Genomic DNA, 22,028 nt, shown 5'->3' with positions numbered 1-22,028 from the left:
AAGCACGACGATTCCTCAAGCCACAACGACAATATGTATTTGTGCTCATAAACTCCAAATGGATCGCAAATAGGTCCGTGTGTCGTACGTTTCTCTAGTGCGCGTTCTTGCAGTGCAGTGAGAATGCGTACATTTGATTCGTATCGCCTGACGTCTAGCTCGCAAGACCGTCTGAGAGCCCCAGGAAGCCCGAGCAGAGAAAAGCAAGTAGAAGGCAGCGATAGAGGTGGCCTTAAAAAAAAAATACGCAAGAACTGGGTGGCGGCCGGTATGTGCGGTTGATGAGAACAGTTCAGTTGGCAGGCCTTATAAGGCTTGCTTATTTTCATAAAAGCCGGTAAAAGCAGCCGGTTCGACCTCACGGCCCAATTTGCGAAGTTCATTAACTTCTTGCAACATGACTTCGGCAACGGTAATGCATTGAGACATCGCGATTGAGAGCTGGCCCGATAGGCGGAGCCACGCCACGAGCAATGCCAACTTCCGGCTTCACTTTAGCTTCACAAAGAGTGACGTCAGGGCGCCCCTCCCGAGTGTCCTTCCTTCATGGTTCCGCCGCTGCGCAGCGCTGCGCCTTTCCGCCCTCGCCGTTTGGTATGACGTCACCCCGCGTTCCTCGTCGTTGCGCTAGCCTCCGCTCGCTTCGCCAGCTCGCTTCGCATGCCTGATAACATGTCTGAGGATTGAAAATGAGAGCTCGCGCGCGCCGCAGCCACAGCTGAGGCGGCAGTATGGACGGCGACGATTCCGATAAGCAGGAGGAGGCCTGGAATCGACATCGGAACGAGATGATCAGCAAGCGAATCACCCAGGAAAAAGACAAACAGCGCGCCGAACGACTGGCTAAACGCCGCAACATAGCTAGACAACCAGACTAACCTGGACTTGCAATCAAGATTAACCAAGGCTAACCATGCTATGCCTTAGCTTTCGTTACGTTTATCCTGACATAACGGAGCTACGCCACTGCCAATTTTTGAGAAATCGATACATTTTTGAGAACTCGAGAGGACAATCAGAGAACAGCTTTTAATGAAAGGTCGTGCAGGTCGCCATGTTTTATATTTTCCAGCAAGCCGAGACTTCACTTCCGTCTGACATACTATCTCAGAAACCCACTCAAAAACCGCATTGCCTCTTATCAACACCCCAACACCCAGTAAACTCGACAAGGGACCAACCTGACAAATATTTCTGTCGTTCAAAACACACGTCCTGGTTAAGTATTGGGCTCACAGATCCCTGTGTGTGACCCTTACTCCAGTGTTGATGTTTGCAAAAAATAAACACTTGTGTCTTTACATCCTGTAGTTTGTAGTTGATATCATACATTGACTCATCCTACATAAAAAAGTAGTATATGTGACAATGTGAATTACTACACGGCTTATGCTTAGAGTTCACAGAGCCCTAAGCGGGAAGATCAATGACCCCTTTGTTACGGGTTATAGTAGAATGCCGGCTTTTAAGATTCTTTCGCAGATACGCACTCATTTACAAGACGCCTTTTTGAAAGCAAGTGATTCTTATTATAATGGTTTTAAAATTATTTTTCATGCGACCTTCGTTCTTCACGTATAACATGCATGGTGCAAGGTGTTTACAGGAAAAAATAATCAAAACTGTGACCTTGCTTTTACTGTAACAGTCTACCTGCACTAAACTTCAACGCAATGGCAGCGACTAAAATAAAATTAAGAAAAACGAATGATTTAGGTACGTCTTAAGCAAAAGAATATGATACGGTAAATTTTTGCTCTAGCATTCTTAGTGTTGAGTGCTAGTAACTGACTCACCTGACTCAGATATGACATCATGTCATAGGCTTTGCTCGTGTCTTCGATCCTGCTTGTCAGAATTATCCCATTTACCTTAAAATGTGCCGTAATTCCGTATTTGATGTATATGTCTCCTGAAAGAAGCAAATGTTAGAGCATCGAAAAATAAGCAAACGTATGAGACCTGTCGTAAGAAAGTTTGACGATTGGTTGAATATTTGATTGATTGATTGATTGGTTTATTGGTTTATTTATTTATGTATTCATTTATTTATTTATTTATTATTGACTAATTAATTAATTAATTAAATAATTAATTAATTAATTAATTAATTTATTTATTTATTGATTGATGTTATATTTTGGTTACGCACAATTTGCAAACACTGAGCAGGCCCATGCTCCTAGGTTATAGTTTGGATCCAAAGATATAAATTATAATGACAATTTGGACAGCGGCGCACGAAAATCGGAAATGTATAAATCGGAAGAATCACAAACATTATAAATACAGCATGTGTTTATCCAGAAGCAAACTGTTACACTGCTACACTACTTCCATGCTCTATTATGCTGCTCTGACCCTGTGATCGTACAGCTACTATGCGAATGATAGTTAGAACACGAATTTATATGATCTTCGTGATTGTGGCTTGAGCCATTCTTGTGGCTTTATTTAGTACGCGTCATCTACGTTTACTAGCCTAAATTTTAGAACAACTCCATTTTTCTGAACGCAGACGGTAATAAACATCTGAATGCATGTACACTCATCGCAAGTATATTGCTGCATTCATAACGTAATATCTTGTTACAAACAATCGATATCCAAAGTTACAAAGGCAAATTATTAATTTGTATTTACAGGATACTGCAGGCCTAAAACACGGCGCGAGCAGGAGGGGAAAAATTACAGAAATATTTAAAAGAACAAAAAACACAACAAAGCGTGCACATATTGGCAAATAAGATCAAATACCTAGCAATAAAATACAGCAATAAAGCATAAGCCAGCAATACGAAGGGGGGGGGGGAACCACAGCAATGCGTGTGTCATGGAATGACATGCATTTATAAATAGTACAAACAGCCCCCAACAGAGTAAAGAAAAACAATACGCAATGCACATCTCACCATGCGCATCGCCAATCCAATATTGCAAATAAAAAAGGACTTACACTAAGCGCATAGCAATACCTCTAGAAGGGGAAAAGAAAAAAAGAAAAAAAAGACCCCAAAAAATATTATATGTCAACCGAAACGACTAAAGCAATATAAAAGAAAAACAAGTATAAGTTAATCACGAACGAGGACGCGCGAGTTACCCTTGAAGCGTTGTCAGAGCTCACCTAAGCGCTGATGTTGCCTGTGCCTTAGGACGACGGTGAACGGGAATTTGATCATGGAGCTCGGCATGACGCGTAGCAGGGTGTCCCTCGAAGGGTACGACTGCAGGCCATGCTCAGACACGAACCGCGAGATCGGGAACGTCGACGGCTCCCACGCATTGGACATGTAGTTGTAGTAGTGCACTGGGAAGGATAAGTAGTACAAAAACACTCTACAAAGAGGAATCTGAAAGCTGCAATGAAGCACAGTAAGGAAATGCACTTATTTCGCTACAGATGCGCGTCATCTATACTTTGATCTGAAATCGCTTGTTTTTACTTGAGGTGATCTCAGCGCGGTCATCTGACGTTTGGTTGGCAGGAAATTTAATTGAGTTTAATTTAAACCTGGGGTTTTACGAGCCAGAACAACGATTTGACTACGAGCCACCCGGCAGTGGGGGGACTGCGGATTAATTTTGACCACCAGAGGACATTCAACGTACTTCAAATGCACGGGACACGCGCGTTTTTGCATCTCGCTCCCATGGAAATGCAGGCGCTGTGGTCAGGCTTTGATACCTCCACCTCGTGCTTAGCAGCGCAGCACCATAGCCGCTAAGCCACCGCGGCGGGCGCACGAGATGGCTTTCAAGATACAGTGGCCTGGGCGGGCGCGCGCGGCCGCCCGGGCCGTCTGGGCCTCCCCTCTCTCCCCTCCTCCTTCAGCCTTGCGTGCGACGGAAGACGGCGCGCTTTCTACCCGCTTTCCTGCGTTACGTGCGCGAGATTGAGCGTTGACCGCCGGCTCGACCTCACACGCTTTCACTCGCACATACAGCATGCGGGGAGCGGCGGCAATTTTATCGGCTTTTGGCTTTATACAGAACCTCACGGTGACGGCAACTGCAGAATTGCGCCTGGAGTGCCGACATAATTGCTATTGCAATAAAATTTCATTCATCCGCCAGCGCTGTAGCGCTAACCTCCAAGGAAAGGACTTCAAGCCCGGGACATCTGCATGAGTGAGTGTCGCTCGTTGATACGGTGACAAAGGGACTAGCGCCGCTTATTGGCATATAGTAAGTTTCTCGCACGTTATCTACAGACATCCATCCCAACTCACGCTCAAATTTATGCCCGCTCTATCGCCATTGTATCAAGAATAAGTGAACGGGTGCACACTTGAATCAATGCGCCCAAGCATGGCTGCCCGACAGCGCATTAATGTGCGAAGCTGAACGTTTCGTAACGGTCCACACATTAAGCAAGTGACTAGCATTAGTACGTATTTGCTACAAGCTATTACAACGTACAGAACATCTACGTTACAAGCCTTGTGCCCAGCAACAATAAATTTATAGTTCAGCACACCCGCGAGCGATCGTGCAGAAAATAAACAATCAGATAGTGACGGCCCCCAGAACTTTACTGAGTCAGAAGTGTGACAAGCCGCTGCTTAAAATTATTTGCTAAATTAAGAAAAAAGAGCTAAACACACTGATACTGATCCAATTCATAAGCGGGATGTTAAGATAGCTTGAAATACATTTCTAGCCCTGCTTTGCTTACTAGCATCATATGCGCTGCTCGCACCGTTTGGACAAAGCGTAATGAGCTCCGAAAGCGCTTACATCTCTTTTATAGCTGTAACCAAAGCTTCGCGTAAGGTTCCACCCAGTCACTGCCTACAATATCCGCCGAAACAGAGGTTTGCAGAGTCACACCGGTGTCATGTACACCATTGTAAACATAGAGGCAACGGAGGCAGCTGAGGCAAGCAATGGTCACGTCACCACGTGGTCAAACATGGCAGCGCCCACAGGGTAGTCATGAAAAGAGTCAGTAGGCCCTGCATTCGATTTTGGAGTTACAAGGCCGAGTGCCGAATTCTGCCTTGGCGCGAAACCTAAGCGCTATGGACAAGACGTTGCAAAAGTCCTGGACGCTCGTTTACTAATGCTTCCCTAAACGATGCAACATATAGTACGTTTTTTTTTTCTCAAGGTGGAAGGAGCCGCAATATGCTTCGCTGGAGGATTATGGAAGGATATTCCATCTATACTATTACATTCGCGCAAAATTTTGTTGCATTACATGGATCGCTGAAGTTGCCCAATTACCCAGAAAAGTGTGCTTGTTACACATTTTACGTGGGATGCCATGCTTTCATACGTTCAACCGCGTTGTTGTGTAACAAGGTCCTTAAAATCAATTAACGCTATATATATTTCGGTTAAATTTTGCAAAAAGGAAACATTTTATGAGCTATATCGTTTAGCATAACATTTAACATTGGTAACTGCCTGGATTGTCAGAAAAACGCATGATCTTACCTTCGTCTGCGTCCCTCGCAATAAAGGTTATCAAAAACTTGGCGGCCCTGATTTCGCGGTCGCTTCAGGCGCATACAACATGGCAAAGTATGGCCTTCAAGATTTATTTCCGTCACCGAGCGAGCGTCAGGTAGGGGGTCGCTATATGGACAGCACGAGAAACGCAGACGAAGGCAAGATCGCACACCCTAAAATGTTAAAATATTTTCAAAAAGTTCGTACGATAGAAATGCAAGTCACAGCAGAACGCAACAAGGCGCAACTTTTACCTCTCACGCCCTAACAAGGTTACAAAGTACAAAAAGACGCAAGCACGACAAACTACTATCTTTATATGAAACTGCAGAAGTCGCCATGAACGATACACCGCAAGCTATTAGGCACTCCAAGAATTACAGAATGCAGCACTTAGACAATTTGGCACGCCTTCTAGCGTGCCATGTTCTTCGAATTCCATTCTAGCCAATTAGAGCTGTCATTATGGAGAGCATGGAAATACTACACAGCGGCTAGCTTTTGTATTTCTAAGCAAGCAGTCGTACTCACTGTCACCGTTGTATACGCTATTTGGATTTGAGGATATCCAGGTCGTATTTGACGTCATTATTCCATTGCTTGGGCTCGACGAGAGAAAAGGGCGCGACTTATCTTCCCTCAGAATGACGGGCTTCATGGTGTCGATGTAGAGCTTCCGATAGTCCCTCCTGTACTGGGGCATTCTCAGGAACATCTGTGGCCTGCAGAAATGGGGAACGTTTAGTTAGCTGTGACCAATTGTGCCTAATACCAAGCAGGTATGGTCATACACATCACCGGGAAATAACACAAAAAAAGTACATGACACTTCGCTTTTGACAACGAACGAGATACGACAACGATAGATAGCCGAGGGGAATTCACGTTTTCTCGAAGCGACTGGTTCCATCCAGCAGTTCACAACGTATTTATGTTACTTCCGATGTGCAATGTGCAGAGACGGCTCACTTACTGATATTTACGCTAAAAAGCACTACCACGCGCTTCAGGTTCATTATTCATCGCATTAGGAACCTCGCTGAACGCACGAAGGAATCTGTCTTTTCTCTGTCACGCGAAGCTATTCGGTGCTTGCGACACCAGGCAGTACGCCCTCGTCTTTTAAATCTCGCCGCATAACGCTTGCAGCGCGAGGCTGTAATTCTGCAGGAAGTTTGTGCGAAGTGACGCGCTACATCGCGGCTGTCTTTTCAATGTAGCGCATCGCCTTCCAGTGCTACCAACTCTAGGTTCGGGTCATCGGCCAAGCGAGCGCATTTGAAGCGGTAGCCTCGCCGCACGAGCGTCCAGCTGCGCACATGTTACCAATTTGGCACCATTTCAACGAAAGTGCCGAGGTTACCAAAGACAAACTGTATAAGAGCCAAACGCTGTCATACTGCAGTGGCTCGCAAGCAATGTTAACAGGTACGAAACGCCTATCGAAGACAAGGATCTTTCTTTGCTCTGCGTCATTGTCGATGGCAAACTGACATACTGACATCTCCAATCAGAATAGTGTTTTTGACCTTATAAAATTTAAAAACAACTGAGCAAAAACAAAGTAAAAATGAAAAAAGAAAACTGGAAAGAAATATCTCCTCGGCAGAACCCATCTATCCAATTAAACGTCCTCAAGCAGCTGCGACAAATTCTAATCCTCAATGTCACATACGGCATCAGCTATAGTAAAACAAGGGAAACAGTGCAGTGATGAGTTGCATATACGCACCAGACTAATATTACAGCTTCTGTAGTTCAAGGAGGAATGTGAAAAGAAATAACAAGCTATAAGTAGCGATTTCAGCAGCAGCAAATCTTAAACCAGTAGCCGGCAAATGTTGTATTCGCGGATGTGCGCGTTTTTACGCAGCGAAAGATCTACCACATGCAAGTTACATGTAGGGAGTCCTTAAAAAAGTGACAAGAGACATCTTTTCGGCGGAACCCGTCTGTCCAATAAAACATCCTCAACCAGTTGTGAAACTTGTGATTGCCAATGTGATAATCTGTGATAATCAACAGGGTTGATTTGTGCAGAATACCTTCGGTATCTTTTAAATATTTGCTTCCCTCTAAGAACCCCGCTTCTTCAGTTGATCAGGTGCAAATCTGCATGCTCCTATGGCATTTATCAGAAAGCTTTTTTTAACATATAAACAAAACACCAAATTTTTCGTGTAATTAGCGATACGAGCATGCTTTCTCGCCAGCAAATCATGAAAAAGCTGCTCCGAATTGAGTTACGCAATTCACTGTTACGTCAGCTCGCTAGAGAGACACCACGTCAGCTCTTATTGATTGGCTTCCAAGTTCTACTGCATACCACCATGCGGAAGCAATAGCCTGCTCATTTTCGTTATTGGCCGCCCAGGCGATGACCGATGGGTGTCGGTGGAGACGTCGTACCTGTCAGAAAAGGAAAAAAAACAAGACGGTAAAAAACACGCCATTTCGCTCAGATACGTTTTGCGTGAGTTGCCTGCCCTCAAGCTCCCTTTGTGTGCAGACGCCTCCAATACGATCAAGAGGAGAGTCAATGCCCAGCTGTCAATTACGCCGGTGGGTGGTCTACTATTTTCATGTGATGAGTGACATGACTGTGGGCATCGGTTTTCTGTAGCCGGAGACAAACTGCCTTTTCGAAATGAGTTTGTTGGCATTGAGTCATAAGAAGGACGCGCACGAACACACAAAGCAATCAAACACACGGGGCGGATTCACAAAACTTCTGTGACGTAAAACTACTTCGCGAAGTTCACCGTCAGGTGCCAATCATGACCTGGCTTTTTATATCCTGCCATTCCCTGTTGTATGGTTATGTTAATGTCTATATTAGCAATTTAATAGTTGTGCTAAACATTGTAAAGCCTACTGGATACATGTTATTCTCGGTAATTACGCACTTTATGATACATATTTATTTGAAGCAAGATAATTGCCCCTTTTTGTTTACCGGTAGTTATATACAGTTAAAATTAAGAAGAAATATTGGTTTGGGATTCGCAAACTGATACACATAGCAGGCCGCACTACGAAGGCTAGAAAGACTTCTCGCACTGGCCACATTCGCGACCAAGAAATAGTGAAAAAAAAAAGACTTAGGTACTCGTCAAGTAGTTTGATGTGAAATTAGTCTCGCGATATTGTGCCGCGAAACTTAACGTATTTATTACATGGAAGGCGTCGAAGACCTGAACCTAATTAACGCCAAACGAACGAAGTGACATCTTTCTGCACCACTACGCACTACGTGCGCTCGCGATCAAAACATAGTGCGTCACATACCGACAGCACGAAGGTGCACTAATAATACGTCACTTGACGTGAATTTGGATCCCCAAGTTGTAGTTGTAATATACGAAGTAGTTATTCCGTAGAAAGAGTCGCAGGGCAAGTGGAACAATACCGCGTAACGGGCGGAGTGAGACTTCTATGAGGGCGCTCGCGCGTGCGTTACATTGCGTTGCCTGCTATATATTCAACGGGTTCTGATAAAAGTTCGAGACACTTGGTTCACCAAGCTCACCTCGTTCACAGGCGCACGCAGACACACCAGTGCATGCGCGCACACGCATGCACGTGCGCAAACACACCCCTACGCGCCCACGTACCCAACGACAGTTAATTTTGGAGTATGACACGGTTCCTTCTTTTCGTAGTAAATACAAAGCAGCTCAGTTTTATCATTTATCGCAACATATAGTTTCAGACTGATACGCCCCCATTATGAGTAATAAACCCCGTTTTTCAACTGTCTGGTCTTTCGGGCTGAAACATGGTGCGCAGCCGCGCCTCACCTGCTGCTGTACTTCAATGGCCACGTTCTGGAGAAATTCAGCGCCCACGGGATACAGGCTGACGGCGAACATCATGTCCTGCCAGATCAGTATTCCTAGTTCGTCGGCCAGGTCGTAAAAGTAGTCCGTCTCGTACACGCCGCCGCCCCACACGCGAAGCATATTCATGTTGGCCTCCTGCAAGGAAATACGAGAGTTTAAGCGAAAGCAGACGTCTGTTTTCAAGCCAAAGTTTAGGGATAGACATATACAATGATGACAACCAGCGATCCAGAATGCTTTTCTCAGGACACCACACCCCCGCACGTTGCCCGCACAACTTGTGTGACGTTTTCATTGGATTCACAGTTTTAGGTTACTGTCCTAGATGAATTTTTTACCCATTATTTCCACGAGGATCTACATGGATATTGTCCTGCAGTTTGTTTGTTTCGTCAACTCGGCTTCCTCTTTAAACCAAATGGTACCTGAGCGCAACCAACTATCCGTGGCAATATTGTTGCTTTATTGAAGGTATGTACTTCCCCTCTTCTCCACGTGGTCAAGCAACCTGGGCGATCACCGCCATCGTCAGGCTGTGACTTCTACAGGCCCGGTCATTCAAACCTAGCTTGTTTCCTTTTGCAGCATCGAACACACCTCTTAGCATTTCTTATTTCAACCACTTATGTCCTTCGAATTTTGCTGCTCTGTGCGCTGTCTGTATCAGCTCGTAATAGTTCAATTGGACATTGAACAGAGACCCAGCTCCGTATATAAGTACTGCAAACCACAGCTCCAGAAGCCCGCGCTGCGGCGTAAACTGAGCACTGCGCAAATTTGGTGGAATAAATGTCACAGCTAACACTCAGGGGCTGAATTCACAAACCTTTTCATTCGCAAGCACTCTTTGCCATTGACATGTCACCTTCACTAATATTATGCCGAGTATCCGGATTGGGTTGAATTCGCTCTTACGAACAGTTTTATCATAATAGATTTTTGTGATTACGGGCCCAGCTTTGTGCCAAGAAATGTGCACTATCGCGAGCAATATGAGCGGGAACATGCGAACTCAAGCCAAATAACCTCGAACTTGAATTGGAATGATAGGAGGCTTGCGCTGTCGAAACACGGTGGAAACGGGAAAACTGCTCTAACTTTTGGCCCTTCCACCACGCTTGTGTTTCTGCAAAACAGCGGCTGGCGCGATCTCGCCGGCCGCTGTCGACGATGGTTCACTAGCAAGTATGGGGCACAAGTCACATGATGGCTTAGGTCTACTAATAAAAATTTGCGTGATTTACCAGTGCTGCATATTTCCCACTGATAGAGCACGAGATGATTCCCTGTGCATTCAACACACTGTACCCGATTGGGTACATTTTCTTTTTTAAACAAGACTTGTCTCCCGTTCATAGAGCGAAGGACATGGCACGCCTTTTCAAAGAGCGAGGGAAAATGCGATTTTAACGGTGCGCAAAGGGTGCTGACATGAGTATTGTAAAACATAGTTAAGGCCCGATGAACGTAAACCTACCGATGCTGTCTTTCGACTTGGCGTCCTCTGACAAACTGTGACAAGCAAAACAAGAACATTGAAAACACCACCAGGGTGGCACCGCGTTCGTCAAGGCTTCCTACGGGTCTCCGTCTCTAAGAATGGAGAACCTCATTGTGGTAGCATGATGACTTATTAGGCCACCCAATGCACAAAACGGAAATGACGAACACACGCTTGTATGATGCTACCATCTTATTTTTGTATGTTTTTGTATTTTGTTACCATTTGGCAAGCACCAACAAAACGTGTCAGTGCACCGAGAGGTGCAATTTCTTTCCACTTTACGAAGTATATAGTACAGCAAAACCGGTATAAGTAAACAAGCACTACATATTGCCGTGCTTTAGCCCATTGCCGATAATCACGATGTGAAACAGTGTCATCACTGTTCAATGGCGGTGTGAAATTCAGCATTTCGTACACACAGAAGCACAGTGTCAGTGCCAATAGTTAGCAGAACAATGCCCGCTTTTCACTCTGTTTCCGACGCCAGCCGCGACACATCGCCCTCGGCTGAGCTTAAGGCTACCTGAGACGCGCTCCCATGTTCTCTATTATATTACGTACGATTGCGCATGGGACTTGCGTGTATGCGAAAGTGCACTTGCCTCAGAATATTTTCTCGCAACTCGTGTGTTTTCTTATTTGATCAAGCTAGACGCTGTTCGCTATAAACAGTGGATCACTTGTTTACGAATGTTGTCACTAATGACACAGTAACTGTTACACACTGAACAACACGCAGTCATGCTGATGATACACACTGAAGGAAATAAAATAATACTGCATGGGAAATTTTTCATTCTTCTAACTGCAAATGCCGACGATTTGATGCAACAAATAAATCACAAAAATTGACATCCTCATCGCGACATCGAAGCTTCTATGGAAATTACACGACACTATAATTTGTGACAGCATGTTATAAACTGGTTGTTCAAAGAATGGTACAAAAGGAATAGACTTCCCCATAACACGCCCTACTAGGATGACCATAATTCTAAACAAACTACCGTGCTTGTAACCAGGTGTTTATTTTTAGTATGATGACATTTTGCAAACACGGCCATAGCAAGGTTTCCCTGCGAAAGCAAGAGAACATCAAGATATTCGCTCATCATTTGAACAACACAGACAAAAAACGTTTCTGTAAATGGATGGCACACATGGGCTAGTTCTTACGATTACGTAAAACAACAATACAGAATTATTAAAAAGTACCTTTGTGGAAAGGAGTAAGTCTCGGACGTATTCATCTGTTGCTCTTTCGGGAAAGCTGTCCGCTGGTATCCAATTGCTTCCCTTGGCGTATATTGCGACACCGTTGATCACAAAATAAAACTCTGTTGCACCTGGCTTCGTGCCTGTTGAATGATAAACAAGAATATCACTGAAGCTTGAACTTTAAAGTTTATTGACATCCTTATAACAGTCGACAGATATTTCTCTCTTGATAGCATGCACAGCCGTAGACGCTAGTACGGCTTCTAGGACACAAAATATTCATATCTGGTACGAGGAACATAACATAGCAAAAAATAAAACACTAAATATGCGTTAAATGTTAGCAGTCATTGTTGCACAACCATGATATATTTCCACAAACGCTACTCGGCACGAACATTTCAACTTGAGAGACTCTGCCTCAGAATGCAAGACAAGATTCCACAAGTGCTAATACTTTAATTCTCTTTGAAAAAGTTGTTCTAATACCTCAGAACTTAGAATAATATTCCAGAAAAGACACCAATTTCATTATCTCTGACAAATTCGTCTTACTACCTGAGACAAGGTCGGCAAACATCGTGAAAATAAAGAAAGAAAGAACATTCTTTCATAACACAATGGAATAACTCACCGGTACACTCTTGGTTTATCTCCACTGTTCGAAAACCAAACCTCGCAACCTTCACTGCTGCGTGCCCGTTGACGGAAATGGTCACATTCAAGTTATACAATTTCTGGTCACCATAGCCGGACGGCCACCAGTACTCAATATTTATTCCCTGAATAAAAAAAAGAATAATACACGTACAGCATGTTCACAGAAGATACAGGCTCACAGGAACGTGGAGACCTGAAATTATCAAAAGAGGTCCAAACAAGGGATGTGTCAGGCTAGAACCAATGTTTCGACAAGGAGACTGACCTACGTAAGGTTTGCCTTAACAAAGACAAGTTGCCTTGTTGAAAATAGGCTCCAGCCTGACACATCCCCGGTTCGGACCACTGTTTATCATTTCAAGACCAATGTATGTATGAAAAGGACCCTAAAGTTGCTCCTGCCGAAGCTCCACTTCATTATTATACTTTAGTCTCCTTTTTTACGTGAGACGCCTTTAAAAATGGTCTAAGGGGCCGCTTACTCAAACCGATGCAATGAAAACATGTTATAGCAGTATCGCTTATATCTTTGCAACCTGACTTTGATATCGTTGTGTAGAGGAAAAAGCCCGCTCCTCGAGCATGCATGTGTCGCATGCGCAGATGGCGCTGCTGTTGCACCATGTATGACGCAATAGGAGCTAAATTTAGCCTCGCGCGAAGCGTACGAAGAGGCGTTTGTTGGCAGTGCTTTTGTACACTTTTGATAATCAGGAGTCGTAAGGCCTACAAATGTATAATATTGCAGAAGTTTCACACTTGCTCGGAGACTGGCGAGTACGTCCTCACCCCCCCTCCCCCTCTTTCCTTTCTACTAAGTTGGCTTGCTGAGAAAATGGGGGTTGTTACGAACGGATAACCCGACGCTCCACCGACGTCTCTGCCATATCAGCCACATTTCCGGTTAATGCCGGTGAATTGCTTTAGAGCTAAGCATTGGCTAAAACTATGTGTCACTGCAGCATTAAGGTGAACGCAATTAAGGCATAGTATTTTGCCGATGAGCAGTACGGAGCGTTGTTAAAAGGAACGCCTATATGGCATAAAGCTTAAATGACAGCAACTCTTCTTTTTGCCTTAGCAACAACCACAACATGGGTCCATTAAGAATCGCGTGCGTATTTACGAGTAGAGCCTGCCTGCCTTCTTGTCATGTTTCCACTGAAGCTGAAGCCGAAGTTTTACCTGGGTATTCCCTTAGGAGTTGAGCGTACTGTGCTTAAGCATATCGTTTCTGACGTACAAGGAAACCGGCAAATCGTGATTTTCACGTTCTTGACGCAACAAACTTCACCTTTGTGCAGTAGGAGCGGCGAAAAATCACAAATAACATAAGCAGAGGAAATAATGATGGACACGAGTGTTTCGCGGTCGCAGTAAAGAAAGCAACCTTACTTCTTGAAATATTGAAATAGCGAAAACAAAAAGAAAACCCTGTGTGGTATATAACCGGGCGGCGATGGACGAAAAACAAATGGAGTAAATTTTTAGCGCCAATAATACCGACGTTTCACGCACGCGGAGGCCTTAACGAGATATGGTGATAAGAATGTTACTCTACTGAACATACAACAAATAAATAGCCAAATTTTTTCAGCGGTTGGTCAAATACTAAGGTAAATGACATGGAGCAAAATATTAAAGAACATTTAGCATATAATAGACAAAAAGAAGTTTTTTTCACATAATGTAACAGTAACAATGCTGGTACTCAATCCAAAAGATACACTGCGGTGAAGTTGTGATAGCGCAATCAAGGCTTCCCTGTACGAGTCTTAAGCGAACATTGGAGGTCGGGGTTAAAACGCGTCGTAGGATTGTACACGCATCGAGTTGGAAGTCAGCGCCCGTATAGTTCGTTCCCGTATTCGTTTGTCCCATTTTTTGTGTTGTTTGTCCTATTTGTCGTCACACCAAGAAGCCCGACTAACAACCATTTTTCAGCGCATTGTTTTACTTTCGCTTTCAGTGATTGATGCAAACAGAAGCGTAGCCTCTTCATTCTGTTTAAAATCTTAGGCTGAAGCGATAATATTCATGACATAGCCGCACAACACAGTTAAATGTTCCTCCATGGCAAGGAAAGCTTTGCTGATAAGGCAAGCCAAATCTCTTTCTATGCTAATACAGTGGTGGCTTACGACGCCATGTAAGAGGCTTCAAGTACATTACCGCAAAGCTGGCGGGTAGCGCATGCGAATATTCACGAGGATTAGTTTAGTTAGCGATGTTGCAATGACTACAGGGAGAACCCCCACGTTCATAACCACGAGAAGGGCGTCGAAGGAAAAGGGTAAAAACCCCGTTTGCGAAAGGCGAGACCACGCGCCCGGTAGAAAACTTGGCCACCTGGCATAGCTTGCGGCATCACGCTGGTGTGTTGCCTCATTGGCCAACTTACGTGGGAGAAAAGACAAAGGTTGCGCGGAAAACGAGGTACCGAGCGAATTGACCGCGTTTGTGGCAGCGCAAGCACGTGAACGTGTGGTTGCGCACGCCAAGTGCAGCGTTATGTGAAATAACGTACACAACAATGGCTGAACAGAAAGTGTGACCGTGCTAGTCGGTTCGTACTTGCAGGTTTAACAAGCACCCACTTCCGACGGCACAAAAAGAAGGCAGACACAAGACGAGTGCTAACTCGCAGTTGAAGTTTATTGGGAGAACGTGTTGGTGGGCTAGCTGGCTCATTTGGTTGTTTTTATGCACTTCAAGGTGACTACGATGTTCTTTGCTACACTTATGTGCGGTGCGGTCTGCGCATCCTCCTTGCTTACGCTTTCTCCTCCGAATAAACTTTACTCGCGAGTTAGCACTTTTCCTGCATATGCCTTCTAATGTCGTGTCTTAGGTGTGCGTTTATTTAATGTGGCAAGAATGCCGAGTTTCACAATAGAGCAGTTAACAGAGCTGCGATGTTAGAGCAGTCGCACGTATGAAAATGCGCGTGCTCCAAACATTATCAGCCATCTGTGCACTACCTTTCTAGCAGCGTACGTGAGCAAAATGCTAATGCGTCCACTTCTGTTTTGTGTACGGGCCCACTACGACAGCACATTCACTATCCGTTTAAAGCGGGTGGCTGCACTAACTACGCTATAGTAAAGTACTAGAAACAGTAAGCGGGAAAACAGGTGAAAATGGTCATTATTGATTAGGGAGGGGAAAAAAGTACTAGTATTTGGGCAGGCTACGGTAACGTATCGTAAAACAAAAGCAAGGTCACCCGCTCGTGCGCGTGTTGGAACTGACTTGATGGTTACTGGCTGGCGAAAACGATCCACCCAGGTCAAGCTGGCCCAAGTGGTTACCTTTCTCACTGAACTGGGCGGGCAACTGACTATGGTAGGGAAACACTAATTGCGAAAATACAACGGCTCTAACGAACGGACAAACACACTAAAGGACGCGTTACTCTCGAGAAACGCAGGACGTGAAAACGTTGAAACAAACCGCGGTGTGCACTACACATTTTTCTGTACGTGCTTTGCAGCGCGAAACACACCTACACCTTTGAGTTAATACCGACTATAGGATAATGATGAAGCAGAATTCGCGAAGGAATATTGTGAACGTGCAATCTGTTCATTCTGCCACGTGGTTAAATTGGCCACCTTGACGTGTCTTCTTCTTGCTTATGACACGTAACATCTAAAGGGCGATGATTGCACCGAATGTTCGGAACTCCCAACCGCTAAAACGAGGATTTACTGATGCCTGATTTCCTGATGACAGAAAGCAGAGTAATAACATAGTGCCTTAAGCAGCAAATTGACAAGCAGGCAACGCTTACGTCGGGTATCACGATCGAAAAGTCCAGCCTCGCATCGCGTGCTGTATGCGTCTTTAGCGTCACTGGCTGGCTATAAAGGGCCGTTCCGTCCAGGCTGATCCAAACAGTTCCGTAGCTCGTTAAACTGAGGGACGAATCGTAAAACACACTCGTGTTTAGGATCCATTTCGAAGATTTACTTTTTCGATCTGCAAGAAATGAGAGAGGAAGAAACACGCACATGAGCCTCAACTTAAACATTGGCGTCAGAAAAACGGGGTTCGAAGTTTTCTGCCTGCACTTCACCGCAGGAGAGAAAAAAGTTGCGCAATTTTATTTCCTCTACGCTAATTCTTTATTCAAAATTGTATCTCATCTTGAGCCTATGCAGAATTACTGCGTTAAAGACTTATAAGTTGTCGCGGAGGCTGCCCTATAGGCACTGCATATTTACAACCTTTCACCGAGTCCTGCTGACAAAAAAAAAAGAAAATTTTTGCCGCAACATAGAAGTAGGGCTGACATGAGGCAAGTCCGTCCATTGGCTAAAGCAGTGGCACAGAGATGTTCCTTCGATAAAAAAAAATCAATTAAAATGCTTTTAAGATGTCGTAAAGAATAAATAAACTAAAATGCTTTTAAGATGTCGTAGTGGATTTACACTCACTTGCACCCCATAAGTTGGTTCAGTGAGACTAAATGTTTTACGAAAAGGCTGCTTGTTACCCATTCAAATGTAAGATCAGAATCCACACATCCCATTTAATCATCATTTGGCAAATAATTGCTTAAAACCAAATTTAGCGCACCGTATCAGCTTGTTGACGAGAGCACGTCGCAGAAACGGGCATGTAATTACTTTTAGGCTGCTTCAAGATACCTCAGACAGTTTCGATTTCAGACATACAGCCACCAGCTTTTAATGCCTATATACGGGTCAAAAAAGGCGTTTCATCATGCGCCCATTAACTCATGCGCTAACACGACTTTGTGCTTGGGACATTGAAAAGCTCCAGTTGCGGCATAGACAGAGGTGGAAATCCTCGTCTTTTCAACCTAGCTGTTTAATGGCAGACGCCTCGATTTGCGAGCAGATGCAAGAGAAGGTGCCCACACTTGTGAATGTTACGGTGCGAACTTGGTGTGTTCCATGTTGTAGGCTTAGCATGTGGCAGAAAAATCATGTTCTTCACCAGCAGACTCCTATTGTCGAGATGCTATGGCATCCACGTAGCAGTTTTGCAGTTTCTCCTCGCGGCACTCTATCAGAAGTTCTGAGTAAACTCTAAATAACGTGTCACCTCTGCGGCTTATTTGCACCGTCACAGTTAATTATTCCATCACAGATTCGTGATATCGAACACCTTACGGAGTTCAAGAAACAGAGAAATAAGTTGAAAAATTACTTAAGGAAAGCCAAGTTTGGCTTCCATAAAAACAAATGTATGTGTACACAAAATAACCACGAAATAATGCTGAACGTTGGTTATTGACCTTGCGCATAGGAAGAAAGTACTCCGCAATCACACGGAAGTTGCAATAGACAACGTTATAGTCAGGAATGAACACCTGACTAAAGAAGTGAATTGTCGCTTTACACATATAGGAGCATGCAAAGAGAAAATAACTAACACGGGTGAATACATGAGCACAAATTGTGTGCCATGGTGTATGTTGCTCTTACCGACAGCACCTTCTATGGTTGCTCAGAGCATCTTAAACAATGATGTCTCTGCGGTACATGACGCGATAAAAGCTCAGCCTATAAAGCACGTCTTGGCATCATTGATTCTTTATTAGCAGAGATCGTAATGAAAGATGAGATAATTGTTAATTTCCATACTAATTGAAAAAGGTGAATATTACTCCAGTTTATAAGGCAGGATATGTAAAAAAAATACAGACCCGATTTCCGTTCGTCTCCTTCTTCTAAAACAAAAAAAAGTTTGAGCATGGTATTAATGACAAACTAACATCTCTGTTTATAAATCACCCAGTGATAACAGAAGCCCAATACAGATTTCACAAAAACAAACGCGTAGAACTGGCACTGATCGACATTAAGGAAAGCAAAGCACATCGAAATCATGTTGCTGACACTTAGTTTATTTCTAGACTTAAAAAGGCAGCACTGTTCAACAAGCTATTTTACTAAAGCTAGATATGTATGCTGTACGAGCAGTGACTCTAACTGTTTAGCATTGATTTATAAATATGATACGAGTATGAGTTTATTATTTTGATAAAGCAGGGCTCCTCAAGGCTCTGTTTTGGAACCCTTGCTGTTTCTAACATATAATAATGGTAAAACAAAAACATCCCATTGCCTTGATATAGTGATGTGCGCAGATGATATAGATGTCCTTTTTAGCGGAACGAAAGGAAATTGCTTAGAGAAAGTAGCCGCAATGGTTACCTTCCATAACTGTCGTAATGGTTACACATGAACCGCTTAGATTTGAATACAAAGAAGGCTAGATTTAATTTTTTTTATCAGAAGGCAGGAAAACTCGCGAAAATATTACTTAACCATAGGAAGGCTGCTTATTGGAACAGGTCGGTGAACAGAGATTATAGGTATATCGTTCGAGAGGACCTTTTTTGGCAAATACTCGTTAATAAGCTGTCAGCTGATCCATTTCTACATACAGGCAGACTAATAATAAAACCATACCCAAACTGATACATGCATTGCTAAAACAAATCTTATGTTATCCGCTCTTTTATTCTAGGATTTGCTATGCGACCCTTGCAAGGGGGGAAAGTTACGTCAACTAACTATGAGAAGCATTTTTGTTAAAAAGATAATATCGCGTGTATGTTTGACAGTTACTCCGGAAATGCACGGGACTTACGAATGCAGCCACTCTTTTCAACGTACAAGATGTTGAAGGCAGTTCACGTGTATTATTCCAAGTGATTGCGACGGGGATTTACAAAAATGTCCTATAGGACACGTCCACTCACACTTGAGCCGCGTATACCCGATACGGCAGTGTAGGCGAAAAACGCCGACTACACAAACAAACTACGGAGGTCAAGCATTACATTAGCAGAGGATAACATTATTCAATGTTCTAAAAAAGAAAGTTTATTTCGAGAAAAGCATTTTGCCTTCCAAGAATCAATGCAGGCCCTTCCTGATCACTAGCGACATGTCGTTTTCCATGGTTTCCACCCTATTAAGCCTCACTTTGTTTTTACCACAGCGTAGTGTTTGGTTCATTTGACTTCATTTATGATAAGAAATAGTCGGTATATATATATATATATATATATATATATATATATATATATATATATATATATATATATATATATATATATATATATATATATATATATATATATATATATATATATATATATATATATCCCAGAAGCCGGATGGGAAAGCGGAGCCATAGTAGCTCAATTATTAAGAGATCCTACGCGTAATGCGAAGACGTGGGTACGTATCCCACCTACGGCCACTTGTTGCTTCATCCACTTTCATTTCCATTTGTTTATCACTTAGTTACTTCGTCGAGGAAGTGTAGGTAATTTCGACTATGCTGTCCTCCGTGTGAGTGTTTGTTGGCTTCTTATGTTCTGACTAATAATAATCGGGCCCCTCGTCGATGCTTCCGGAGTACAACCCGACCCGGAGAAGGTTCGAGCAGTAACGGCTTTTCCTGTACCTTAGTCTGTCAAAGACGTCCGGAGTTTTGTGGAGCTCTGTTCTTATTTATGATGGTTCGTGAAATATTTAGCAGCAAACGCTCGACCACTCACTGAACCTATGAAGAAAGGCAAGCCTTTTACGTGGGGTTCCCCTGAGGCTGCCGTATTTTCACGTCTTATCACAATTCTCACCAATCCACCGGTCTTCGCCCACTTTGACCTGTCCGCACCTACAGTGGTCCGAACCGATGCCAGTGGTTATGGGATCGGCGCCGTCTTATCGCAACGCCAACATGGACACGGCCGCGACACAACTGCAGAGCGCAACTATTCGATTACCGAGCGCGGATGTCTTGTTCTCGTCTGGGCTGTTGCAAAGTTCCGCCCATGTTTATATGGCAAGCCCTTCTCAGTAATCACCAACCATCATGTGCTCTGTTGACTTTTGTCGCTCGAGGATTCTACTGGCCGGCTCGGTCGTTGGGCCCTCCGACTACAAGGATATCCCTACACAGTGACTTACAAGTAGGGACGCCAACACCAGGATGCAGATTGCCTCTCTCGCTACACAGTCGAAGACGCGACCTCTAAAGTCTGATACTGACACCGACGCCTGTGTTCTCTCTACTTTTCCACTGCTCCATGTCGCCGACGAGCAGCGCCGTGACCCGTCCTTGCGTATCATCATTTACCACCTGGAATCGTCACTTGCGGACCGTTCCCTTCGTTTATTCACACTTCAAGAAGGCTTACTCTACCGCCACAACGTTCACACCGACGGCCCGGCATTACTCCTTGTGATCCCTGAACATCTTCGCTCAGCTGTTCGCTACGAAATTCGCGACCTCCCCACTGCCGGTCACCTGGGTGTGTCGCGTACGACAGGATCCGCAGACGCTTCTTTTGGCCAAGGCTTGCTCGCTCCGTCCGAAGATACATAGCTGCGTGTGAGAAATGTCAGCGACGCAAGATACCACTCGACAATCCCGCGGAACGATTCTTCCGGGTTGGTTTGGATTTACTTGGCCCTTTTCCTCTTTCTACCTCTGGGAACAGGTGAATCGCTGTGACCATGGATTACGCCACTCGCTACGCCATCACCCGAGTGCTTCCTATAAGCTGCGCCACAGATGTTGACGATTTTCTTCTACGCGGCGTGATTTTATTACATGGAGCTCCGCGACAACTTCACACAGACCGCGGCCGGACATTCCTATCAAAAGTTATCGCGGACATCCTGCAGTCCTGTGCCACGAGGCACAAGCTATCCACGTCATACCATCTGCAAACAAATGGCCTCACGAAGCGTCTCAATCCCACTCTCACAGACATGCTCGCGAAATATGTCTCTTCGGACCACACTGACTGGGACCTCACTCTACCGTTTGTTACATTTGCTTATAATTGCTCGCGCCACGACACAGCCGGTTATTCCCCATTTTTCCTTCTGTTGGGCCGAGAACCAGCACTGCCCCTCGACACAACCCTCCCTGTTCACGCGGCACCGACCAGTGAATTTGCACTTGACGCCATCGCCCGCTATGCCGACTCAAGGGAAATTGGCCATGACCGTGTTCTGAAATGCCAAGAGAGTCAAATGTGTTTGTACGACCGGCGACACCAAGACGTGCACTTCCTGCCTGGTTCTTTGGTGCTTCTATGGTTTCCGTCACATCAGGTCGGCCTGTCAGAAAAACTGCTGTCTCGTTACGCAGACCCATACCGAATGATTCGTGCCATGACTCCCGTCACCTACGAGAACGCCTCTGACATCCCATCTGCTTCACAGTCCAGTGATATCGTGCACATTACACGACTGAAGCAGTATCACCCTCCCAGTGATGACATTTAGACGCTCCGGGACGTCGCTTCTGCCGCTGGGGGATTATGCTACACGCGTGTGGTATTT

General features: G+C 44.5%; 1 protein-coding gene across 9 annotated transcripts in view; it reads right to left on the bottom strand.

The window, feature by feature from the left end:
- LOC139059209 (beta-mannosidase-like) overlaps positions 1 to 22,028 on the bottom strand; it is a 335,938-nt gene that overhangs the window by 9,650 nt on the left and 304,260 nt on the right. For 8 of the 9 annotated variants that reach the window (XM_070537314.1, XM_070537318.1, XM_070537317.1 and 5 more), the window contains 9 exons: positions 18,362 to 18,385; positions 16,478 to 16,665; positions 12,659 to 12,806; positions 12,022 to 12,164; positions 9,258 to 9,434; positions 7,784 to 7,866; positions 5,989 to 6,179; positions 3,128 to 3,310; positions 1,797 to 1,912 (listed from right to left, as the gene is read on the bottom strand). In XM_070537314.1, coding sequence (XP_070393415.1) covers positions 1,797 to 1,912; positions 3,128 to 3,310; positions 5,989 to 6,179; positions 7,784 to 7,866; positions 9,258 to 9,434; positions 12,022 to 12,164; positions 12,659 to 12,806; positions 16,478 to 16,665; positions 18,362 to 18,385 — 1,253 coding nt within the window. The remainder of the gene's footprint in view (positions 1 to 1,796; positions 1,913 to 3,127; positions 3,311 to 5,988; positions 6,180 to 7,783; positions 7,867 to 9,257; positions 9,435 to 12,021; positions 12,165 to 12,658; positions 12,807 to 16,477; positions 16,666 to 18,361; positions 18,386 to 22,028) is intronic. The other variant, XM_070537322.1, reaches the window with a different exon arrangement.

The sequence above is a fragment of the Dermacentor albipictus genome, chromosome 4 (genome assembly GCF_038994185.2).
Source record: "Dermacentor albipictus isolate Rhodes 1998 colony chromosome 4, USDA_Dalb.pri_finalv2, whole genome shotgun sequence".
NCBI classification, from domain to species: domain Eukaryota; kingdom Metazoa; phylum Arthropoda; class Arachnida; order Ixodida; family Ixodidae; genus Dermacentor; species Dermacentor albipictus.
Note: the sequence above shows the minus strand (reverse complement) of the source record. Positions and strands in the feature narration are given on the sequence as shown.